The 27,099-nt window shown below is 36.0% G+C and overlaps 1 protein-coding gene across 4 annotated transcripts in view; it reads left to right on the forward strand.

Annotated features, from left to right (window-relative positions):
* Dnajc1 (DnaJ heat shock protein family (Hsp40) member C1) overlaps window positions 1–27,099 on the forward strand; it is a 191,674-nt gene that overhangs the window by 152,792 nt on the left and 11,783 nt on the right. For all 4 annotated transcript variants that reach the window (XM_074056549.1, XM_074056550.1, XM_020165592.2 and 1 more), the window contains one exon: window positions 13,410–13,529. In XM_074056549.1, the coding sequence (XP_073912650.1) occupies window positions 13,410–13,529 (120 nt within the window). The remainder of the gene's footprint in view (window positions 1–13,409; window positions 13,530–27,099) is intronic.

Consider the following 27,099-nt stretch of genomic DNA (forward strand, 5'->3'; position numbering starts at 1 on the left):
TAAATAGGAATAATAGTTCCGGTGTACTGTTGTACAACAGGGTGGCTGTAGATAACAGTTATGTACTGTATATTTTTAAAAGAGCTGGTGCCGGTGCCTCATGTCTGTAATCCTAGATACTCAGGAGGCAAAGATCAGGAGGATCATGGCTTGAAACCAGCCCTGGGCAAATAGTTTAGGAGACCCCATCTCAAAAATATCAACACACAAAGAAAACCCAAGGCTCAAATAGTACAGCAACTGCCTAGTGGGTGTGAGGCTCCTGAATTCAAACCCCAGTACCACACACACACACACACACACCCCAAGAGAAAAAAACAACCCAAGAAAGAATTTTGAATATTTTCACCATGAAGAAATGATAAAGAAGATAAATATATTTAACCTGCTTTAAACATTACATAATGTATCCATGTTTCAAAACATCACATAATATATATAAATTTGTTTTTATCTGTTAAAAAATTAGTAAAAAAAAATAAAATGGGAGAAGAGAACATGTATAGGAACTCTTTACAACTTTCTATAAGTCACAACTATTTCAAAATTTAAAAAAGAATTTTAAGTAAAAAGTTAAGGTACAGATTAGGGGAAAATACACAGAATACATATATCTAACAAAGACCTTGCTTGTATCTACATAATACAAAGAATTTACAACTGAATAATAGTAAATAAAAAGACAACCCAGTTTTAACAAATGGGCAAAAGGCAAGAACACATACTTAATGAGAATGGACATTCAGTTGACTAATGAGCACATGTAAACATACTTAAGATCATTTGTAGTCTGGGAAATGCTAATTATAACCACAATAAGAGAGGTTAAAATCAAAACAACTGACAGTGTCAGGTGCTGAAAGGATATGGAACATGAATTTCCATGCATTGCTCGTTAGAGTGTAAAATTATACAACTTTGGAAAAATACTCATTTGGTTTATGATAAAGTTGATGTATACTTTCCCTATGAGCTAGCAATTGTCTCCCTAGGTCGTTGTACAAGAGGAATTAAAAATATAGCTACTCAGGGACTTGAAAATAAGTTGTCATAGTAGCTGTATTTGTAATACATGAGAACCAAAAGCTGGCAGCAACCCAAATCTAAGAGAATGAATGAATAAATTATGATACTAATCTTTTTTCTAGTGTGAATTGTGAATATTTGCTCCCAGTTTGTGACTTTTCATTTGTTAGTTTGTTTCTCCTCTCTTCCCCTTTCCTTCCCTCCCCTTCCCTTCTCTGTTAGCCCTGGGCATCAAACCCAAGACCTTGGGCTTGCTAGTTTCTTTTAAATACCAAAAGTGTAAATTTGAAAGTTCAAATATTTATAGTTTTCCACCTTGAAGGCATCGTTGGACAGTCTGTGACACTAAAGAAGGCACTAAAGGTTCATGTAAATCAGTCTCTGGGGCTCTGTGGACTGTTGCTTGCTTTGCAGTTTGCAGGCATTCTAGAACCTTCCGTAGAAGCATAAATGGGCATAAGGACAGCTCATAAGTGAGTAATACAAAAAGAGCCTAAAAGAAGTTGTGGGTGCTGACAGGGTCAAGATCTGTTTCTTAAGAGTGTCATGGAGGCAATGATTTTCAGTTTACTGGATAGTTTTCCCAATTGTAACTAAGGTGAGGGGGCCTTGAGCTGCGTTGAGGCAGTGGCCCTTCTTTTGGTAAGCACCTTTGTATTTGTATGTCCTGAATGAGTGTGTCAAATGAATCTCCCCAGAGAAGAAGTTATCAGTATGATGTCCTACCTGTGCTCCCGAAGAAAGGTATAGTTAAGCTCTTGCCCTCAAAGATTTACATTATGGCAAAGCTGGTTAAGCACCACAAAAGCTGGGTATGCCTATATGGGGCCTCTTCAGAGTTGAAGGCAAACTGCAGTTAAAAGACTGTTGAACCAGGAGGGAGGCAGGGATCAGGAGGATTACAGTTCAAAGATAGCCCCAGGCAAATACCCAACACAAAAAAGGGTTGGTGGAGTGGCTGAAGTGGTAGAGCACCTGCTAGCAAGCGTGAGACCCTGGATTCAAACCTCAGTGCAAGGGTTTGTAGGGGGAAGAGGTGGCAGGGGAAAACGGTTGAAATTGACACTGAACAGAATTTTTCACCAAATTTATGATAGCAAAATATTTACCAGTTGCGACTTTGTTTGGAGATAGGGCCCATCACAAGGTGATTAAGGTTAAATTAACGAAGTTACAAAGGTGGGACCTTGATGTAATAATACTGGTATCCTTCCTTCCAGTAGTACTGGGGCTTGAACTCAGGGCCTTATGCTTGCCAGCAGGCACTCTACCACTTGAGCCACTTGCAAGCCCTTTTTTCTTTCTTTTACTTATATTTTGGTTTATTTTCTCTTTCCATTTTTATTTATTTATTGTGGCTAATACCTTGATCCACTCCACCAGTGCTTTTTTTATGATTTTTTTTGCCATACTGGGACTTGAACTCAGGGCCTATACCACGAGCCACTCCACCAGGCTCCCCCTCTTTTTGTGAAGTTTTTTTTTTTTTAATTCCTATGTGTATATGTTTGGGTCATTTCTCTCCCCGCCTACTCCCCTCTCCCCCCCACCCCCTTGCTACCAGGCAGTAACTATTTTGCCCTTATTGCTGATTTTGTTGAAGGGAGAGTAGAAGCAATAATAGGAAGGAAGAAGGGTTTTTGCAAGTTGAGATAAGGATAGCTATACAGGGAGTTGACTCGCATTGCTTTCCTGTGCATGTGTGTTACCTTCTAGGTTAATTCTTCTCGAACTAACCTTTTCTCTAGTTCCTGGTCCCCTTCTCCTATTGGCCTCTGTTGCTTTAAAGTATCTGCATTAGTCTCTCTGCATTGAGGGCAACAAATGCTATCTAGTTTTTTGGGTGTCTTACCTATCCTCATCCCTCCCTTGTGTGCTTTCACTTTATCATGTGCTCAAAGTCCAAGCCCCTTGTTGTGTTTGCCCTTGATCTAATGTCCACATATGAGGGAGAACATACGATTTTTGGTCTTTTGGGCCAGGCTAACCTCACTCAGAATGATGTTCTCCAATTCCATCCATTTACCACCGAATGATAACATTTCGTTCTTCTTCATGGCTGCATAAAATTCCATTGTGTATACATACCACATTTTCTTAATCCATTCGTCAGTGGTGGGGCATCTTGGCTGTTTCCATAACTTGGCTATTATGAATAGTGCCACAATAAACATGGGTGTGCAGGTGCCTCTGGAGTAACCTGTGTCACAGTCTTTTGGGTATATCCCCAAGAGTGGTATTGCTGGATCAAATGGTAGATAAATGTTCAGCTTTTTAAGTAGCCTCTAAATTTTTTTCCAGAGTGGTTGTACTAATTTACATTCCCACCAGCAGTGTAAGAGGGTTCCTTTTTCCCCGCATCCTCGCCAACACCTGTTGTTCGTGGTGTTGCTGATGATGGCTATTCTAACAGGGGTGAGGTGGAATCTTAGTGTGGTTTTAATTTGCATTTCCTTTATTGCTAGGGATGGTGAGCATTTTTTCATGTGTTTTTTGGCCATTTGAATTTCTTCTTTTGAGAAAGTTCTGTTTAGTTCACGTGCCCATTTCTTTATTGGTTCATTATTTTTGGGAGAATTTAGTTTTTTAAGTTCCCTATATATTCTGGTTATCAGTCCTTTGTCTGAAGTGTAGCTGGCAAATATTTTCTCCCACTCTGTGGGTGTTCTTTTCAGTTTAGAGACCATTTCTTTTGATGAACAGAAGCTTTTTAGTTTTATGAGGTCCCATTTATCTATGCTATCTCTTAGTTGCTGTGCTGCTGGGGTTTCGTTGAGAAAGTTCTTACCTATACCTACTAACTCCAGAGTATTTCCTACTCTTTCCTGTACCAACTTTAGAGTTTGGGGTCTGATATTAAGATCCTTGATGCATTTTGAGTTAATCTTGGTATAGGGTGATATACATGGATCTAGTTTCAGTTTTTTTGCAGACTGCTAACCAGTTTTCCCAGCAGTTTTTGTTGAAGAGGCTGCTTTTTCTCCATTGTATATTTTTAGTGCCTTTGTCAAAGACAAGTTGGTTATAGTTGTGTGACTTCATATCTGGGTCCTCTATTCTGTTCCACTGGTCTTCATGTCTGTTTTTGTGCCAGTACCATGCTGTTTTTATTGTTATTGCTTTGTAATATAGTTTGAAGTCAGGTATTGTGATACCTCCTGCATTGTTCTTTTGACTGAGTATTGCCTTGGCTATTCGTGGCTTCCTGTGTTTCCATATAAATTTCACGGTAGATTTTTGGATCTCTTTAATGAATGTCATTGGAATTTTGATGGGAATTGCATTAAACATGTAGATTACTTTTGGGAGTATCGACATTTTTACTATGTTGATTCTACCAATCCATGAGCATGGGAGATCTCTCCACTTTCTATAGTCTTCCTCAATCTCTTTCTTCAGAAGTGTATAGTTTTCCTTGTAGAGGTCTTTCACATCTTTTGTTAGGTTTACACCTAGGTATTTGATTTTGTTTGAGGCTATTGTAAATGGAATTGTTTTCATACATTCTTTTTCAGTTTGCTCATTATTAGTGTATAGAAATGCTAATGACTTTTCTATGTTGATTTTATATCCTGCTACCTTGCTATAGCTATTGATGATGTCTAGAAGCTTCTGAGTAGAGTTTTTTGGGTCTTCAAGGTATAGGATCATGTTGTCTGCAAATAGGGATATTTTGACAGTTTCTTTACCTATTTGTATTCCTTTTATTCCTTCTTCTTGCCTAATTGCTCTGGCTAGGAATTCCAGTACTACGTTGAATAGGAGTGGAGATAGTGGGCATCCTTGTCTGGTTCCTGATTTTAGAGGGAATGGTTTCAGTTTTTCTCCGTTAAGTACAATGCTGGCTGTAGGTTTGTCATATATAGCTTTTATAATGTTGAGGTACCTTCCTTCTATTCCTAGTTTTCTTAGAGCTTTTATCATGAAATGGTGTTGGATCTTATCAAAGGCTTTTTCTGCATCTATTGAGATGATCAAATGGTTTTTGTCTTTGCTTCTGTTAATGTCGTTTATTACGTTTATTGATTTTCGTATGTTGAACCACCCCTGCATCCCTGGGATGAAGCCTACTTGGTCGTGGTGTATAATCTTTTTGATGTGTTGTTGAATTCAGTTTGCCATTATTTTGTTGAGGATTTTTCGTCAATGTTCATTAAGGAGATTGGCCTATAATTCCCCTTTTTGGAGGTGTCTTTACCTGGTTTTGGGATAAGTGTAATACTGGCTTCATAAAATGTGTTTGGCAATATTCCTTCCCTTTCTATTTCGTGGAACAGTTTAAGGACGGTTGGTATCAGTTTTCTTTAAAGGTCTGATAGAATTCAAAGAATCCCTCAGGTCCTGGATTTTTCTTTTTGGGGAGACTCTTGATTGCTGCTTCAGTTTCATTTTGTGTTATAGATCTATTCAGGTGATTAATTTCCTCTTGGTTCAGTTTTGGATGGTCATATGTATCTAGAAATCTGTCCACTTCTTTAAGATTTTCAAATTTATTTGAATATAGGTTCTCAAAGTAGTCTCTGATGATTTCCTGGACTTCCATGGTGTTTGTTGTTATCTCCCCTTTTGCATTCCTGATTCTACTAATTTGGGTTTTTTCTCTCCTCATTTTAGTCAGGTTTGCCAGGGGTCTATCAATCTTGTTTATTTTTTCAAAGAACCAACTTTTTGTTTCATTAATTCTCTGTATGGTTTTTTTGGTTTCTATTTCATTGATTTCAGCTCTTATTTTTATTATTTCTCTCCTATTTGTTTTGGGATTTGCTTGTTCTTGTTTTTCTAGGAGTTTGAGATGTATCATTAGGTCATTGATTTGGGATCTTTCAGTCTTTTTAATATATGCACTCATGGCTATAAACTGTCCTCTCAGGACTGCCTTAGTTGTGTCCCATAGGTTCCGCTAGGGTGTGTTTTCATTTTCGTTGACTTTTTAATTTCCTCTTTTATTTCATCAATGATCCATTCTTCATTAAGTAATGAGTTATTTAGTTTCCAGCTGTTTGCATATTTTTTGTCTTTACTTTTGTTATTGAGTTCTACTTTTATTGCATTGTGATCAGATAGTGTGCACGGTATAATTTCTATTTTCTTACATTTGCTGAGACTTGCTTTGTGCCCTAGGCTATGATCTATTTTGGACAATGTTCCATGGGCTGCTGAGAAGAATGTATATTGTGTAGAAGTTGGATGAAATGTTCTGTAGACATCAACTAGGTCCATTCGATATTGCATATTTTAGATCTTGGATTTCTTTATTGAGTTTTTGTTTGGATGACCTATCTATTGATACTGGGGTGTTAAAGTCTCCCACAACCACTGTGTTGGCGTTTATATATGCTTTTAGGTCTTTCAGGGTATGTTTGATGAAACTGGGTGCATTGACATTGGGTGCATACAGGTTGATAATTATTTCCTTTTGGTCTTTTTCCCCTTTTATTAGTATGGAATGTCCTTCTTTATCTCGTTTGATCAATGTAGGTTTGAAGTCTACTTTGTCAGAGATAAGTATTGCTACTCCTGCCTGTTTTCGTGGGCCATTGGCTTGATAAATCTTCTTCCAGCCTTTCATCCTTAGCCTATGCTTATTTCTGTCGGTGAGATGGGTCTCCTGTAAGCAACAAATTGTTGGATCTTCCTTTTTAATCCATTTCATCAAGCGCTGCCTTTTGATGGGTATATTAAGTCTGTTAACATTAAGCGTTAGTACTGGTAGGTATGTGGTGATTCCTGTCATTTAGTTGTCTTAGTTGTTTGAAGGTTTGATTGTGTGTACCTAAGTTGAGGTTACTCTCTACTGTCTTGCTTTTTCTTTTCCTGCGGTTTGGTGCTGCCTGTCTTTTCATGGTTAAGTTGGGTTTCATTTTCTGTGTGCAGAATCCCTTGAAGAATCCTTTGTAGTGGTGGTTTTGTGGTCACATATTGTTTTAGTTTCTGCTTATCATGGAAGACTTTTATTGCTCCATCTATTTTGAATGATAGTTTTGCTGTATAGAGTATCCTGGGGTTGAAGTTATTTTCATTCAGTGCCCAGAAGATCTCACCCCATGCTCTTCTTGCTTTTAATGTTTTTGTTGAGAAGTCTGCTGTGATTTTGATGGATTTACCTTTGTATGTTACTTGTTTTTTCTCTCTTACAGCCTTCAGTATTCTTTCTTTTGTTTCTGAACTTGTTGTTTTAATGATGATATGTCATGGGGTAGTTCTATTTTGATCTGGTCTGTTTTGTGTCCTGGAGGCCTCTTGCATCTGTATGGGAATATCTTTCTCTAGATTTGGGAAATTTTCCGTTATTATTTTGTTAAATATATTACACATTCCCTTTGCTTGCACCTCTTCTCCTTCTTCGATGCCCATGATTCTCAAATTTGGTCTTTTGATGCAGTCGGTGAGTTCTTGCATTTTCTTTTCACAGGTCTTGAGTTGTTTAATTAATAGTTCTTTGGTTTTTCCTTTAATTACCATTTCATCTTCAAGTTCTGAGGTTCTGTCTTCTGTTTGTTCTATTTTTCTGGATTGGCCTTCCGTTTTGTTTTGCAGTTCTGTTTCGTTCTTTTTTCTGCGGTTTTTTTTGTCCTGAGTTCATTGATCTGTTTATTCATGGTGTTCTCTCTTTCACTTTGGTGTTTATACAGTGCTTCTATGGTTTCCTTTATTTCTTCTTTTGCTTTTTCAAATTCTCTATTTTTGTTGTCTTGGAATTTCTTGTGTGTCTCCTGTACATTTTCGTTGACCCTATCCAGTATCAGCTCTATAAAATTCTCATTGAGTACCTGTAATATATCTTCTTTTAAATTATTCTTGTGGGCTTCATTGGGTCCTTTGGCATAGTTTATCTTCATTTTGTTGGTGTCTGGATCTGAGTACCTGGTTTCTTCATTCCTCTCTGGTTCCTGTACTAATTTTTTGCTGTGGGGAAACTGGTTTCCCTGTTTTTTTCTGTCTTCCCGTCATTGTCTTTGGTGTTGTTACTATCCCTGTACTGTGTGCAATTAAGTATTTTCTAGCTTATAATAATAACAATGGTAATATTTAGAGTGGAAGGGTGAGCTGAGATGGAAAGCAAGAAGTTAAAGAAGTGGAAAAAACAAATATACAGACTGGAGGGAGAAAACAGAACAAGGTATCAGACAAGAAGGTTTCAAAGGTATAAACAGGGAGATTTAGTGTACTAATTGGACAGTAAGCTGAACAGACATTAGGGAGATAGAGAGAGGATTGAAAATCAAAAATAAAAAAAATAAAGATAATAAAAATAAAAAGTAAATGAAAGTAAAATCTATATATAAAAATGTATTAAAAAACAATGAAAAAATAGAAAATTTTAAAAAACCAAAAAACCTCCAAGTTCAAATGCAATGAAGTTTCAGTCTTAATAATTTGGGTGTCCGTCTCAGTCTTCAGTCCTGGAGTTGGTGCCTCAGATGTTCTGTAGTTGTCTCATCAAAGGGGACGCATAAAGTAGAACAAAACTACACAACACATGCACAAAAAAAACCCACCAAGTGTCCCAAGTTCAAATGCAGTACAGTTTCAGTAAGTTTTTCTGCTTGCAGGTGTAATTCGGTTCTCTCATCAAAGGTAGGGAGAAAAAGAAAAAAAAGTCTGGAGACAGTTCTGAGAGTGGTATCTGCAACTGTGGCTTGCCTGCCCACTGCTCTCAGCCTGCTGTTGCTGGAGGCGTTATTTATGCAGATCTATGGGGTGAGCTTAGCACTCACCTGGCCCTGCAGGCTTTGTTTGCTCAGAGTTCTCCTGTGCTGGAGCCTCTGTTACAAGCTTTCCCCTTTCCAGGCACTGGGAAAGGTGACACTGCACCCGCGTTGTCAGGCCTGTGTGTTTGTTTATAGTTCACGTGGGAAGTGGGTCTTCCCCCCTCTCCTGTGGATTTTTCCTCCCTCCGCCACTCTCACAAGCTTCCCAGCTCCTGGTTGCTGGGTGCACGACCCCCGCTCCCGCCAGAGCCTCTCCTGCCCGCCTGGCTTGTTTATTTACAGTCCCGGGAAGGGTTCCCTTCCCCCAATCTTCAGCGCTCAGGGCACCCCACCCTCTTTCCAGCGTGTCTTAACTGTTCTTATTGCTTATTACTCAGTTTCTCTTTTTTTCCCCGGTGGAGGTCAGTCTGTCCAGGGGGCTATGCTGCTCTGGCCCAGGCTTGTCTGTGGTGGTACCGCGGTACCGTGAAGCTCACCTGGTCCGCGTCTTCCCAAGCCGTATGGGCGCCGGCAACTGGCAGCCCTGGGGGCCCTCCTCGTTTCTCCATTTAACGTGAGGTGGAGATTCTCTGCGCCGGCTGGAGATGTGGAGGGGGTCAAAGTTTTGCCTCTTCTCAGTGATTATGCCTGCAAAGTGTGTCTCCAGCATCTCTCCAAGATTTCACTATAGGAGGGTCGCTTTCTGCTTCCTCCCTCTAGCCGCTATCTTGGAATCTGTGTTAGGTTTTTTCCAGACAAAGTCTCGGAAACTGTTTGCCGGGGCTGGCTTCAAACCACTGCCCCCTGAGTAGCTAGGATTACAGGTGCCAACACCTGGCAAAGACTTGTATCCTTTTAAGAAGATACTCTTAGAAGAAGAGAGACCAGAGATTCCACCACCCCTGCCAGCCAGACACACACACACACACACACAGAGAGAGAGAGAGGGAGAGAGTGGGAGAGGAAAGGACATAGATGGCCACCTGCAAGTCAGGAAGAGAGACCTCAAAGAGTTTTTCTTCCTAGACAGCAATTCATTTTTAATTTTGTTGTTATTAACATGCCATTTGCTTACATAGAAGTTCGTCAGGAACACTTTGGTTGTTTTTTAAGTTGGAAAGGAAAATTGTGTAGCAGAAAGCTAAATTCACATTCTAGAAAGGAAATTGTATATAAAACCTAGAGTTAGATGGTAACATAATTAGATTAGTATTATACCATCTACATTGTTAGCTGTACATCTGATATTTTAACCAGATAATAATATGTAAGGATATTATTTTCTCAGATAAAATTTCTGAGAATTCGAATTGAACTAAAACTACTAAATATCGTTGAATCTAAAAATTTAACTTTTGTAATTATATAAATATAATGACTACTGACAGGTTATTAGAAATATTTCCCCTGAGGGAGTTTCTGTATCTACTTACTAGATAGAAAACAATCTTGTTATTAAAATATGAAAACACAGTAAGTATTAAGTACATTTTTCTTTTAATTTGGCCATAATTTTTCAACCACATAAAATTGTATAATACTTTGTTTATTAACCTTTTATGGACTAACCCTTTGAGGGGAAGCATGCATATAGGTTATATAAAAATATACTGGCTTTCCCCTACAGCCTCCAACCCCAGTAATCCAAAAATATTAAATGTTTTCAAAGATACCAAGTGTTTAACATAGCAGGTTTTATGACCAAAAAAAAAAAAATCCATCCCAAAGGAACATTATAAGGTAATACAATTTAAATTTTCTTTTCAGTTCTTAGTGTAGTCGATATATTTTTGGGTCATTATATAAAAGTATGGAATAATTTGAAGTTACTTTTTATTTTGTACTCAACATGGAGATTCGTTCCCAGGGCAGGGTTTTTCTGATGCAAAATTGGAATGCTTGTGTAGTCACAACAGCTGTCCCACACCATGTGGTATCTTCCATTACTTTACTATGGTGATGAATTTTTGGCCCAGTGTTTCGGTAATATTGGATGCACATGGTCTTAAGTGGGAAAGCAGTATGCTTATGCATTCATTTGACTTTTACAGCTACAGTTGGCTCCATATTAGAACAGGGAGAAGACATTCATACCATGCCCACCGTCATGGCTTCTGTAGTAGCTGGATCACAGTAGGCTCTGTTGCCTCTGAAGACTCAGCTAACTATTGCTGAGAAATTACTCATTCACCAAAGTGCCTTACAGCTGGAGGAGAGAGCTGAAAACTCAGATTATGGTCCTAGTTGTTATCAGTCTTTAAAAAATATTAGTAATAAAATTATCATGAAATAAATGAAATTGAAAGGAAAGTTTGTCATAGCAGGAGGTAATTTTTTTTTCAGGATGTGAATCCAAATATTTTATTTAAAAATTTCCCTTCCCAGAAAAAGAGGTACTATTCTTTTAGACCCTAATTAATAAGGAATTAAAATCAGATTGCTTTCTAATGCCCATTGTTCATATATATATATATAATATATATAACACATATGTGACTATATATGTAAACATATAACAAGTCTGTTAATGTAAATTATTTTCTAATTCGTTATGTGAAACAATCATGTATGAAACAATTTTTGGTTTTGGCATTTTAGACAATTTTGTTTGCTCCAACAATATTTGTTAAAGCAAGTACAGAAACTAGATGATTTTATTTAGTGTAAAACTGAACTGTATGGTTTGAATATTGATTGTGTATCTTTATACAATTCCAACTTAATGAACTTATATTTAAATTCTACTTAAAACTTACCTCTTGCATTTCTGAAACCAATTTGTAAACTTATTAAAGCTTTTGACTTTTAGCAATAAAAATATTTCCTTGAAAAATCCAATTGTGTTCCTCTAAATGGTATCTGAATAACAATAATACTTTTTCCTTAAATAAGGCAAAAAGAAAGAAGGAAAACACCTCTGTAAATTTTTAAATCGTCTAATATGGAAAATTAGATTTCTGATATTTGTTAAATATCAAAGAAATTCCAACCAGACCCATGTGGGCTACCTTTTTATATAAGTGAATTTATGCATGTATTGTATGGACTTTGCTGATGATTATGTTTGAGGCTTTCAGCTCTTAGTGGATACAAAATAGAATGATTGATAAAATCCTCCCTACTATTGGCTATTATTTACTGACTCTTAAGTGGCAGGTTGTATTTATGCCAATTTATCTGCTTCAGGGAACATTCTTGATAGCAGAACAAAGTGAATAAAAGTAGTTTGCTTTGCAAATGAATGCAAATGGGAGAGCCTTTCGGAAAGCCCTTTAACAGGGGCAGTGCACTTTGATTATGAGTGAAGCTGCCATTTGGACATGGTGAAAAGAGCACGCTTGAACCATTGATTGGGGGAGACAGTAAAAAGTCAGGAAGGGCCCCGTTAAGCTTGCAGCAAGGCAGGCGGATGTCAGTGTGGTTAGAGCACAGTGGGAGAATGACAGGGAGGATTAGTGTCAGGGAGAAGCTTTGCTGTAGCTGTGGAGATAGTCCCTGGGGTCACTCACCTCTGACTGTTGTTCTGTGCTGATGGTTCTGTAATGCATACTGCCTGATGTATGCCTGTTCATTATCGGAAATGGTGATTAGAAAAGGTATTTGTTTCAAAGAATTTTTCTCCACTCCTTCTTCCTCTCTCCCTCCCTCCCTCAGTCTCTGTCTTCCTCTCTCCCTTCTTCTCCCTTTCTCTCTCCCTCTGTTATTCTCTCCCTCCATCTTGTCCATCTCTCTCCGTTTCTTTCACCTCCCTCCCTCCTTCCTTTCCCTCCTTCTCTTTCTCCCTCTCCCTCTTTCTAAGTAAAGAAAAGTAAGGTAGTCTCTCTGTTGACTACTGAGGAGTAATACCAGAGTGGTTACCACTCTGATGGGGATAGTTTAGTGCAAAAATATAAATTATTGTTATATGATTTTTCTTATTCAATGATAATTTATTTTGCTTTGAATAGTTTTAGGTTTGACCACTGGTAGTACCGAGAATAAAGCAGAAAGTAGGTTGCTGTTAGAATTTTTGTGCAGTTTTGTAATCTTTAAGATGTTTTACTTACTAGGTATTAATTTAGTCAACTTTTAGAAGCTATTTACCTTCTCAAAAACACTGTTTTGCATGGACTGGATGACTTAAGTCTTGGTGCCAATAGTTTCTAATTTTATTTGTTCCCAGGTTTTATAAAATGCTAGCATTTGACAAGTTAAACTTATTTTTAAAGTTGACTGTTGTTACATAGCATGAACAAGAAATATCTTTGTCTCGGTTCTGATTGTGAACAAATACATTTAGTTGATGACATTTTCATTAAGATTTTATTATTACTTTTTTTAAGTGTATTTTTTTAACTTCAAGACCTGTAATAGTTAGTGTGAGGCATTTGTGAGCAGCACTGCATTTAGTAGCAAGAATGCATTCCACAGGCTTTGATAATTATTTCTTACTTTAATGCAAAACTGAACAGTCTTTTTTCAACAGTACTTCTGCTTTCCTATTTGGTATTCATAGGAAAATATTTAAAAGGCTGGTGGAGCTTTGCATCCTAATCTTATATATACAACTCAATCCTTTATCTAGACTTCTAGATACATTTTAGCATTGTTGGGGTTTGTAGAAAACATATTGCCAATAATTTCTTTCACAGGCTTGTTAAATGTTTTAGTAAGCATTCTCCCAATTATCTTATTTTCTTTAATGTTTTGCAGGCACCTGAATGGACAGAAGAGGACCTCAGCCAGCTGACAAGAAGTATGGTTAAGTTCCCAGGAGGGACCCCAGGTCGATGGGAAAAGATTGCTCACGAATTGGGTCGATCTGTGACAGATGTGAGTTCACTCAGATTTGCATTGTAAGGAGAGTGACAAACAAGAACAAGCCATCTATGTAGGAGGCAGACGTAGATGGGTCCTACATTATCTTTGGAGAAAGGCCGCAATTCTTTGAGGACCTGGAAGTGAACCATTAATGAAATAAGCAAGAAGCAGATGTGAATCAACTCTGGTCCACAATTAGCAGCTGTGTGAGGAATTCTAGTGTTTGGAGACTTAAGCTACTGAAACCTAATCACAGAAAAACAATGCCAGGTTTTGTGTTTATAGTGACCCTTTAATTGTGCAAAAGACAGTTCTCAAACTGATCAGAATTAGAGAGGTTGTATTTCAGCAGGATCTTTTTAACATTGAAGTACAGACTTCTAGTATATTTAGACAGGTGGTTTGGATTAATTAAATGAGCACTACTCCTATAATGTGACTAGAATGTTTGCCTTTTTATTTCAAGGATGACGTGACTGTTCATTTTGACAAGTTTGTCTATGTGTATGTTTCCTTTTGGGTAGAACCTGCTTTGAGAATTTTAAATTATATATAAATATATGTGTGTATATATATATGAATATTGTTACTACTATACACACATCCATGTGACCATTCATATATATTATATATCTGTGAATGCCTACATTTAGAAAACAAGATCGAATGCTGTTGAAAAATAGGGGGTGGGAGGGAAGGAGTAAAAGAGAGAAATGGAAGAGTTTGAACAGACCAAAATAAGTACACCCATGGTGAACATGCATTGAGATGCCCCTTTGAACATCAACTTAAATATTAATAACCAAAGCCAGGACTGTAAAATAGGTACAGTGTTTGGGGGGGTACTAGTGGGAGAGGAGAGTGAATGAAGGAAATTCAGGTGAGACTATATGGTTATGAAACAAAACTAAGAAACCTCTAGCAATTGCTTTAAGTGGGATGGGGAGGGGGTTGAGGGGTAGAGGGGGTGATGCAACTAATGTACAATATAAGTCTAATTGGATTTGTCACTATGAATCCACGCCCCCATAACAAATATATCCTAATTTTAAAAACTATTTTAAAAACATAAAAAATAAAATTTAAGAAAAGAAAACAAGGTATTTTTCTGGAGAGGTTTGACTTAACACTTCAGGTGCTTTTATTCAGGAAATTTACAGCAGAGAATCTTTTAAAAACTACTCAGTGCTGGACATGTGCTAAGTACTAAGTAAATATTTAATTGAAATTAAGGGGAAAAAACCTTCCTTGTGTCAGTTATAAAGTTGATATTTTCATAAAGAATGGTAAATATTCTTTACTAAGTTGACTTTAAAATACATGCTATAGATCTAAAAGTTCTTAATGGGTCAGTGAAAGCAAAGATTTAAATTTCACTTTTAATTCTGTTAGTATACCTTTAGGACTTTTTGATAATGAACACAAAATTTTTTAAAGACCTGCCAAATGATTACGAAAACAACAATAATAACAAAAAACAACCACTGTTATTAAGTGCTACAAATTACTTTCTGTAGTAAACTTCAATTTTTTGATATAGAAATAAGCTTTAAAAAATACTGTCAAGTTTTTTTTTTTTTCCTTTTGGATATGACTTACTTTGAAATTTTTAAATTACATATATGAATATTGTTAGGTCTCTAAAAAAATCACATTTAGGGCTGGAGATGTAGCTCAGGTCAAGTGCAGGGCTCTAGTTCAAACCTCAGTATTGCCAAAAACAACCAAAAAATCACATTTAAAAGACTACAGTTTGGGGCTGGGTATGCAGCTCAGTGGTAGAGCACTTGCCTGGCATGCACAAGATCCTGGGTTCAGTCCCAGCACCTCAAGAAGGAAAAAAAAGACTATTACTTGAATTTTTATAAGATGTTTGGCATTATTATCACTTGAGAGTTAAAGTATGATCATGGGAAAATAAACATAATTTTTTTTGCAGTTTCATAAGGATACAAATTACCTTTAGTGACTGAAGAATGATAGAGATGCCTTTTCTTCTGCTAAAGGTGTTGCCGAGATGTGCATTTTATTTTGTTCTTTTAAAGTTGCTTGTAAAAGATAAGTTAGTAAAAACTTACCAGTAAATATCTGACCACATTAAAGACATTTCATGGCTATTGATGTTCTCATTTAAATATCGTGGCCCTCTAATTATATAGCTGCTAATAATATAGTGATTAACATAGTCACTAAAATACTGTGTTTCTATTTTTCCCAAAAAAAAAAATCTCCCCAAAGAAGACTGATTTTCTGTCTGCAATAATTTTTCTTTTCATAATGGAAGTGGCAACCATTATTTTTTTTTTAGTTTGTGTGTGTATGTGCCAAGTATTACTTCTGTTTTCCTGTGTATGTGCCAAGTATTACTTCTGTTTTCCTAATATCAAAAGTACCTTGGAAATAGTTAATAGGTCTAAACTTTTGTAGCACCAAAAAATGCCATTATAACTTTTCTTTTGTGTCATTTTACATCACACTGAGTTTTCACAGTGCATTTTCATTCTGTGAGCATCATCTCCTTAGCTGCACTATACATTTCAGTTCAGTAACTGCATACATACACACAATAAATCATGCTCTAAAAGAGAACAAGTGTCCAAAGACTCAGCTAACTCATTTTAGTAACATGCAGAAATGACTTGTGAATCACACTGAAGCAGGCTGAATGGGTTCAGCTGGTACCATTCCTGTAATAGAATGTTAAGTAAAAGTTAAGCATACTTTAAAGGATCACTTATGCTTCTTTTTGGCTTATGGTGTTAATTCAATTTGTTTTCATTAAGTATTTGGTTATGAAAAAGAAGTCAGGTTCAGTTTGCTGTCAGCATCTTCCCTTTACTTCTACCATACTGAACTGATCACCTGACCTGTTTGCCCCAGCTCTGCACAGCTGTTCCTTGACCCGTTTCCCTGCTAAATTTGTAGCTTCAGGCTTCCTTCTCTTTCCTTTGAGAAACAATTGACCTTTCAGAGGGAGAGGTGAAAGTGTAGCAATGGTGGGATTTAAATGGTTCTTTATTTGGGTTAACAGACTATGGTAAAAAAAACTTACATTATTTCTCAATTAGGAAAGAAATTAAGCATGTTAATTGTTATAATTAGCAGAGTTAGATTGCAAATTCTACTCTGGATAAATATAAGCAATGTTTTTAGCTTTAAAAATTTTTTGACCCCAAAGTATGTTTTAACTCAGGTATACCTAAACTATAACACCTACTTTATTACAGATTAAGTATTTTAAATTTTAATGCATGCCTCTTGGCAAATAATTTAAGTAACCACCAAGGACACTCATTGTAAAAACAACAGAGGAAACAAAAGCTGTCTGGCATGTAAAACTAACTTTAATGTGCTTATTAACTGCAGCCTTTCTAAATTAAGGTCAGGGGCCTCAGATTTCTTGCTTGTGAAGTAATATTATTCTTTTGCCTAAAAGGATGTAAATTGATTCTATTTCTCTCCTGGTCACTAATCTCTTGCATTCTGGTTGTGATAACAGACTGACTGGAGATTTTCTGCTTGCTTAGAAAAGGCCCAGGTAGGCAGCAAAACAAAAGACAGGTGGCTAGATTTAAACAGACTTTTATAAATAACTTAGTGCTTTAGTGTGAGGTGAGAGGTGGGTAGTTTGAAAAATAGCCCATTATGCCAGTAAAGATGATGAGGGAAGATAATAAAATTCCCAGTTTTATTTTATACAGCTATACTAATATACTATATATCATATAGTGATTATACAGCTTTTTTCCTCTTTTTTAATAAAGAAACCTAATGTTTGCCTATTAATGTTAGTCACTGATATGAGACAGATTATGCTGGGGAAATTTTCTTCAATTTAATTTTTCAGTTCTAACTTACAATAATTGTTTTCAGAAATAAATGTGAAATTTTATCAGTGTCTTTTTAGCATCTCTTGAAATCATGTAATTTTTCTTATATGACCTAATGAGGAAGAATATATTGTCAAAGTCCTTTCTTTGCATTTTCAAAACAATCTATTTGATCATATAAAATTATTCAAGTTTTTTGTGTTTTACTAGTTGGATTTCTTATGGTAGGGCTATAGCATAGTTCATTCTATCCTGCTAAAATTAGTTCATTATACCAGACAGCAAGAAAATACTGAATTCATAAAACAAAACACAGGATGCCATGAAAAAAAAAATCAGAAGAAAAAGTATCAAGTAGCAAAAATAAATGAAGTAGAATGGCTTAAAGTTATCCTAAGGAAAATCTCCTGGAGAGTAGAATAAAAAGACAAATAAGTCTCAAAATATTATAGAAAAGAAATGCAGGAAATCAGTCTAAGAAGTCCAAATATGATTAGAATTAGTCCTAGTGAGAGATACAGAAAAACGAGGAGTAAGGTCATTGTTCAAGGGCTTATGGAATCGCTCAAGTGGTGGAGCTCCTGCCTAGCAAGCACAGGGCCCTGAGTTCGAACCCCAGTTCCACCAAACAACAACAAAAAACTCACATCTATTCAGTTAATTAACCTTCAAAAAGATTCAAAGAACACATAAGGAAAAGGATAGTCTCTTCAACAAATAGTGCTTGAAAAACTTTATATTGACATGTAAAAGAATGCAATATTAACAAAAAATTGATTAAAGACCTAAATGTAAGGCCTAAAACTATAAGCCTAGGCCTTTTAAAAGAAGTCCACATAAATTTGTTTAGAAATACAATCTGTACTTATGAATGTAATAACAAAAATACCTTTTTGCATAATAAAATTTACTTTGATTACAAAAGGAAGAATTTTTCATGACTTCAACAGTGAGGAAATTGAATTCATATTTTAGTATTTCTGTTAAATGTTTAGCTATAAAAAATAATAAAATAAGTAAACAATATACAAGATGAGTGAGTTCTAAATATCTCTATGCAACATTGGGCTTATCGTTAATAGTACTGTGGTGGTGTTATTTGTTCCTGCTACAATTTTTTTTAAAGCCTTATTTAGGTACACTTTACCTAACATAAAATCTACTCATTGTAAGTGTGCAATTCAATGGTTTTCAGTAAATTCATAGAGCTGTACAATACTGCCATCTCTTAGACATTTTCATCACGCAAAATGTTCCCTCAACTCCATTTGCATTCATTTCTCACCCCTATTTTCCTGGCCCCAGGCAACTACTGAGCTCTTATTTTATATGTATAATTTGGGTTTTTTTCTGGAAATTACATGTAAATTGAATTGTATAGTATTTAGTTTTTGCGTCTGGCTTCTCTCACTTAGCAAAATGTTTTGAAGTTCATCCATGTTGTAACATGTATCAACAGTGCATTTCTTTATATTCCTCAACTGAATGAATAATATGACATTTTGCGTATCCAGTCTACTAATTAGTATTTGGATTATTTCCACTTTTTGGCTGTTGAGAATAATGCTGCCGGAACATTAGCGGTTAAGTCTGTATGGATGTATGTTTCATTTCCGTAGATGGATTCCTACAAATAAAATTGACACAAAGGTTGCAGCTTCTTCATATCCTTATTTTTTTAGGTCTTGGTTTTATCTTTTTTTATTGTAACTATCTCAGTATTGTAGCTGACTTTTTTATTGTGACTATATCAGTGTTATGGTATCTCACTATATGCTAATAATATATACTCCCTAATAAGTAATGATTCTGAATATTTATTCAGTGATGATTAGCCTTTCTTGTGTTTTGTAGTTGTTGCTATGGTACTGGAGACCAAAACCGAGGTCCTCATATGTGCTAGACCAGCACTCTGGCACTGAGTGTTTTGTTTTGGTGGTACTGTTTTTTTAACTCAGCACAACAGTTTTTATTTTAAAAGGTCAGATATATCAGCTTTTTTCCTCTTATAGATTATGACTTTTAATGTATCTAAGAACTATTTGCCTAGCCCAAGATCACAGAAAATTTCTCCTGAGTTTCCTTCTAAAAGTCTTGCAGTTTTAGATGTTACATTTAGATCTATGAGATGCATTTGGAGTTGATTTTTGTATTTGGTATAACATAAGGGTCAAGTCCATTATTTTACACACAGATGTTCAATTGTCCTATCACCATTTGTTGATATGCTATTTTTTTGCCCCATGTCATTGACTTTATACCTTGTCAAAAGTCAGTTTGGTCATAAATGTAATGGTTTATTCATGCACTCTCAATTCTGTTCCATTAATCTATATTCCCTCTGCTGATTACCACTGGGCTGTCCTGATTCCCTTAACTGCCTAGTAAATTTTGATATTGAGTAGTCTAAGTGCTTCCAACTTTGTTTTTTCACAAAATTACTTTGACATTAAGTCCTTTGCATTTCCATGTAAATTTTAGGATCAACTTATCAATTTCTACCAAAGACCTTTTTGATGAGAGTTGAATTGATAGATAAATTTGGGGAGAATTGCCATTGTATTATCAAGTGTTCAAATCCATGAACATGGAATATCACTTCATTTATTTAGAGCTTCTTTTATTTCTATCTGCAATGTTTTTTGTTTTGTTTTCAGTATACAAGTGTGGCACTTCCTTTGTTAAACAATCTTTTTGAGGCTAACTTTAAGGAATTGTGTTCTTAATTACACTTTCAAATTGTCCTTTGCTGGTATGTATGAGGACAGTAGATTTTTATGTTAGCATAAACATTAATAGTTTAAATGATTCCATGAACGAAAAGTTTTACCTCCTCCCTTCCAATCTGGTGGTAAGTGCAAGCTTACTTTATTCCTGATCGTAGAGAGAAGGCATTCAGTTTTTCACCATTAAGCATAATGTTCTAAGGTTTTCTTAGATGCCTCTTATTTAAGGAACTTCTGTTTCTAGTTTTGAGAGTTACTATCATGAATAAAAATTGGATTTTGTCACATGCTTTTTTCTTCATGTATTGAGATAATCATGTGTTTTGTCCTTTATTATATTAATGTGGCATATTAATTGATTTTCACATGATAAACCATCCTTATATTTCCACTTCATCATGTATAATTTTTATTATATGTCACATTTGGCTAACATTTTATTAAAGATTTTTGCATCTTTCCATAGGGCTAATGATTTGTAGCTTTATTTTTCTGTGATGTCTTTGTCTGGCTTTGGCATCAGGATAACACAAGTCTCAAGGAATGAGTGGGAAGTGTTCTTTCATCCTCTATTTTCTGAATCTGTGAAGGATTGTTATTATGTCTTCTTTAAATATTTTAATTCACCAGTGAACTCATCTGGGCCATGGCTTTTCCTTATGTAAGCAACGTAAATTACTAATTCATTTGTTTTTAACTTACTGTATGTATGTCTATTTATTCATTCAGACTTTTGTTTGTTTTGAGAAAGGGTCTCACCATGTAGCCCATGCTGGCTTTGAACTGAACATCCTCCTGCCTCCAGTCTGTTGAGTGCTGGGATTGCAGACATCTGCCACCATGGCTGACTCTATTCAGACTTTAGTTTCTTCTTGATTAAATGTATCCATTTCATCCGAGTCAGGGGTTGTGCTCTGAAAGTGTTTTGGTAGGACTGGTTTCTTAAATGCTTAGTAGAACTCACCTGAAAAACTGTGGCTAAATATTTTCTATAAAGGATTATTTTTTTTTGCATTCTTTTGTTCTTTCTTTCTTTCATTTTTACATTTACTTACCTGTGTGTACATTGTTTGGGCCACGTCCTCCCGCCCCCCTTTCCGGGCAGAACCTGTTATGCCCTCTTGTTCTCCAATTTTGTTGAAGAGAAAACATAAGAGATAATAAGAAAGACATAGCGGTTTTGGTAGTTTAGGATAAAAATAGCTATACAGAGAGATTTCTAGCACTGCTTCCATTGCACTTGTGTATTCCAATCCATATTAACTCATCTCTACCAGACCTCTTTACTACTTCCTGGTCACCTTTGCATAGTGGTCTTGGCCAGTTTAAGATTACTTTATTCACTCCTCTACAGTGAGCACATCAGCCACATTCAAGTTTTAGGTTTCCTTCCCTTTCCCTATTCCTCCTGTGCACATTTTCCCCTTAGTGTGTGACCCATGTCCAATAATATTACTGCATTTGTTTTAGGTCTGTCATCCACCTATGAGAGAGAACATGTGATTTTTGGCCTTCTTAGCCTGGCTAACTTCACTTAAGATGATGTTCTCCAGTTCCATCTATTTCCTTGAGAATGACAAAATTTCATTCTTCTTTCTGGCTGAGTAAAATTCCATTGTGTATAAATACCACATTTTCTTAATCCATTCATTGGTAGTGGGGCATCTTGTCTGTTTCCATAGCTTGGCTATTATAAATAGTGCTGCAATAAACATGGGTATGCAAGTGCCTTTGTAATAACTTGGGTCTCATTCCTTCGGGTATATCCCTCGGAGTGGGATTGCTGGATCATAGGGCAGATCTATGTTTAGTTTTTCAAGAAGCCTCCATATTGTTTTCCAAGGTGGTTGTACTAGCTTACATTCCCTCCAGCAGTGTATGAGGGTTCCTTTTTCCCTACATCCTTGCCAACATTTGTTGCTGGTGGTGTTCTTGATGCTAGCTATTCTAACAGGAGTGAGGTAGAATCTTTAGTGTGGTTTTGATTTGCATTCCCTTTATGGCCAGGATTGATGAGCATTTTTCCATGTATTTTTTGGTCATTTGGACTTCTCTGAAAAGGAATTTTTGACTGTAGAATTTATTTCATTAATGGTTGGTGAACTACCTACATTTTCTGTTTCTTCTTGAATAAGATTGAAACCTTTAAAATTTCTAGGATTATGTGCATTTAATCTAAATCTTAAAATAAATTGACATAAAATTCTTAATATTCTTTATTACCTTTTCCTACCTTTATTGTGAAATATAGAAAAATGTATAAAATAGCTTAATGAATAAGATGAAACAAACAGCAATGTAATTTTAGACAGTATAAGATAAAGAAGGCCAGGCGCTGGTGGCTCACGCTGTAATCCTAGCTACTTGGGAGGCTGAGATTAGGATGATCACAGTTTGAGGCCAGTCCAAGCAAATAGTTTGCGATACCCCATTTGCAAAATGGACTGAAATTGTGGTTCAAGTGGTGGAGTACCTGCTTTGCAAGTGCAAAGCTCTGAGTTCAAATCCCAGTCCCATAAAAAAAAAAGAAAAAACATTAACCAGCAGTATTGGGTAGCTAATTGGATCAATAGAAATTTGCATGTTAATCAAAACCTCATTATATCTGAAATAAATTTTCAAGAGACTTTTACAGGAGAGAAATCTACAGCACACAAATGTAGATATGTGCCTGAATTTACATAGAAAATAGCTTAATATACAATCTGGAATTACTCTTTTCCTGATTTGTCAAATTGTTGTAACCCAGGTATCACATGGACCCTCTGGCCTCCTAGACTCTAAGACTTACTGACTAAAACCACCAATGATTCCACAGCCTTGGAAATCTGAACATCTTCTCATTGTGTGTGTTAATTTCCGGAACTTGTACTCTTTTTTTTCCCCTCAACTATTCAGCTCCCTTCTTTTACTGTACTACATTTAATCTTTTAGAAAGAATCCCTGCATACACAGCAGGAGAGCAGATCTCAGTTAAATAGAGACCAGATCTTACACAGTGATTAGTGCTCCTAATCACTGTGTAGGGGACATGGAGGAACACCCTATAACAAGCAACTTAAAAATCCATACCAGATACACTGCTATCCAGTATCCTCTACTGTCATGCCATTTCCAGTTCCTTTTCTCCCTTACCCTTGTCTGCTTTCTGCTTTTCCTCCTCAACCACCTTCCATTCCCTTTACTTTCTCTTTTCCAGATTAATCTTCAGAAGCCTGTACTCTAGATTCTTTCATCTCTTCTATACAGTAGTTTGCTTTTTCCCTTGAAGGCTATATGGCAGCTGACCTCTAGGCCCAGAAAGGCAGTGGAAACATTCAGCTTCTACATCAAATGCTGGTTGGACTCTCCCTTCAACCAGGCTTCATTTTTTAGAGAAATTCTAGATTTATCTAGTCATATTTTTACATTCCTATTTTGTCAATGGGCTCTAAGAGCTAATTTGAGTTTTCCTAACAATAGAGTAACAAGTACTCACAGTCCTTGACCAGGGAATATTCTCCTTTGGTTCAGTTTGGTTGTCTTCCATAGAGAATACAGCTTGAAAAGGAGCAAATAGCATAGAGACAGGACTGAGATAGCCACCTACCATTCTGGATCCTTACAAATCAGTAGGGTGACAAATGCCACTGGTAGACATCTGACATACATTGGGAAATTGAAGTAGAAAAGGCTTGAATTGTAGCCAAATTTACACTGGAGCAATGGGCAGTCACTCAGTTAAAGTTGTATAGAATTTACTTTCTTCTTAAGAAGTGAGGCCAAACTCCCAGACTGCCAGGACACAATCCTGTTTGGATTGCTGTTTCCTTGAAGTAGCCAGTATCATTTAGAACTAAAATTTCTTTAAATTTTGGGCTAGTGGTAGAGTTGCCTGCCTGGCAAGTGCAAAGTCCAGAGCTCAAACCCAGTACTGCCAAAAAAAACAAAACAAAAAAAAGTTCTAATTTTAAGTTTTAAAGATGTAATGACCTCTTCTTTTTTTTCTAAGTGCAATTCTAATTAATTTGAAATTTCTTGAACAAGTATGAAAGTAAATGACCAGACTGTAAGTGGATAGGACTGTATCATTCATATTCATAATATATATATCTCCGTACTCCGTATAGTGATACACTTGGTCAATACTTGATAAATCTTTGGTTATTGAATAGAGTTGAAAGATATTTCATTGAAAATGTCATATATATCCAGTGAAGCATAGAATATTTGAACTAAAAAGAAATCATTAATGCAGTCATTTTGCCTTATGGACAAAGAAGTAAAGTAGAGAACAAGATTTAAAAGAAAACCTGGTATTAATGTCCTGGCTCTATGTTAGGGGTTGTGTGAGCTTCAGTTACTTCATCTGTGATGTCAGTTTCATAAGGTGGCTAGCATGTGAAATTGAAGTCATTGTGGTGAAAATACTTTGCTAATATAGCATTACACAATTGTAAATTACTATTATAACCATATCTGCTGCAGGTATAAGTTGTAGAAAGAGATAAAGAATTAGTTCAAGTACATTGAGCTAGTTAATGGCAGCTTAAGTTGAGAACCCAGACCATCTGACTCTCTTAGGCCATATTGTCCTTTGGGTTTGGCAAAAACTTCATTTTGAACCCTGGAAAAGTGGCAACACTATTCGACTTTGTCATACCTTGATTAAAGTGAAATCTTTTGATTGCCTAAGGTGCTGGGCCAAAAGGCAATATACTTGAGCGCAAGGTATTTAATGTGCCAATACACTGGCCAAATTAATGCCTATGCTCCTCACAAGGCTCCAGAGCAGGTGCTCTCCAGACACCCTTTTTAGTATTTGAACCTCAGAAACACTGAATTCTCATCAAGCTCCAGTGGAACACTTGGTTATCACCTTCAGCACTCATTAAAGCAAAGGATATTTGCAGACTGGAGATGCAGATAGGTGGTACAGCATTTGCCTAGTATGTACAAGGACCTGGGTTTGACCCCAGCACCACAAGTGGGAAAAAAATTAAGAAATAAAAATAAGAAATTAAAAAAAAAAAAAAGCATATTTTCAGACTACATGAAACCTTTTTTTCCTATTTTTCTTCTTTCCTTCCTTCCTTTTCTCCCTCCCCCCTTCCTTTTTAAAATAGATAAAATTTGCAGAACATAATGTAAGATTTTAAATATATAAGCCAAGTTTTTCCTAATAGACCTATGTAAACAACTTCCAAAATTGTAGAACATTTTTATTCCCTTGTGCCCCTAAGTCAATCTCTACTCTGCCAGCCACCCACTTTCTGATTTCTGTTATAAATATTTTTTAAAATCTGGGATCAAATTTAATTAAAACTTTAAAAAAGCATAATTTCTCCAATGCATCTATCAAACAAGACATCATTTCTCCACTTATTTAAAGTGTCAACTTTATTAAAAGTTATATTCTACTTTATGCATAGGCTATTTTTCTATTCCTTTAATCCATGCATATTCTGTTTTTCTTGTTATTTTTTTTAAAGGGGGGGTGGTACTGGAGTTTGAACTCAGAGCTTTGTGCTTGCTAGGCAGGCATTCTGCCACTTGAGTCATACCCCCAGCCCCATGTATATTCATGAATGAACATACTTCATTGCATTAATAAAATTTAAAAGTAAAACCTTAGAAAGCCTGATGATTACAAGCTTTGAGTTAGCTAAATCTGATATTCAGTCTAGGCCTTACTTTTTATTTGCTGCATAACCTTGAGCTATTTTTCCTTTTCTCTGTCTCATGTGTTGCCCTTGGTAATGTGTGGACGATACCAATACCACTTGCCTCTTAGGGATGTTCAATTTGAAATAAGCTTTTAGCATGACACCTGCAGGTATTTAAGGCTCCATCAGTATTACCTATTGTAATTGAAATAATTTTTTCCCATTTATGCAAAGGCCATAATTCAAGAAAACTGTAGAGCTACTTAGAAACACTCTGCAGTTTCATTCCCAACCTCCTTTTTACAGATGACGTCACTTCCTATTTAACAGAAACAAATTGAAGTTATCCAACATGAGTTTCCTTGACTTCCAAACTTGCCAGCTCAAAATTTTATTGCAGAACCACATATTTTTCCTTTCTTTTCACCTAAATCAAACAAGAAAATTGGCTTCTTTTATCTTGCTAATTGAATCTTTACAGAATTACACTCTACCAATTAATTTTCTTCTATCTTTAACTTTTCCATCACATATATCCCATAAACCTCCAACCTTGTCTCAAGTGGCCTCTACTCTAAAAGACTGTCTTCCCTTGATCTTACTTTTTTATTCACTTGATTTTCATAGGAGTATCTCCTAGTTTTCCTCCTTTTTCCCTGAGTGTTTCTTCACTGGCCCTCCTATATACCCCTGCTGCTTGTTCTCTGATGCAAGTTCCCCAGCATGCTGATCTTGCCATGTCTCCCTTGCTATCTCATCCTATCTATTCAAACCACCTTAGAAATTATTTTATTGGCATATATTAATTGTACAAAATAATGAACTGAAAAACATTATTTCTGTGATTCCACATGTACATGTAAATGTACTATGGTTTTTAGATCCAGCTGCCCCACTCCACCAAAAGATTTTTTTCCTCTAGTGGCACTCTTACATACTCTTAAGGTTTCTTTTCAGGTTGTGAAGTATTTTGTATTATAACATCATTAGAATAAAAGTTATCTTCCTCACTGATCATTATGCTTACTGGTATGTTTTCTAGCAAAGAAAGATATTCAATTTCCGGAAATTCTAACTAAAAAAACAAAATGACCCATTTCTATAGTGATTTTGACACTAGCATGTTTTAAGAGGCAGCCTATATAATGGAATTGTCACTGGCCTAGAAGTAGTGAAGTGATCTGAGTTCTTATTCTAATTCTGATGCTAAATATATAGGTATTTTATATCAAGTCATTTAAGTCTGGGAGTGTGGCTCAAGTGGTAAATGACTTGTCTAAATTAAGTCATTTAATCTCACTGGGCCTCCATTGGTTAATACTTCCTTATTGGTTAATACTAAATTGATAAGTGAGGATCTTCTAGACTTAGAATTCAGTGA

This window comes from Castor canadensis, chromosome 15 (assembly GCF_047511655.1).
Source record: "Castor canadensis chromosome 15, mCasCan1.hap1v2, whole genome shotgun sequence".
Lineage (NCBI taxonomy): Eukaryota > Metazoa > Chordata > Mammalia > Rodentia > Castoridae > Castor > Castor canadensis.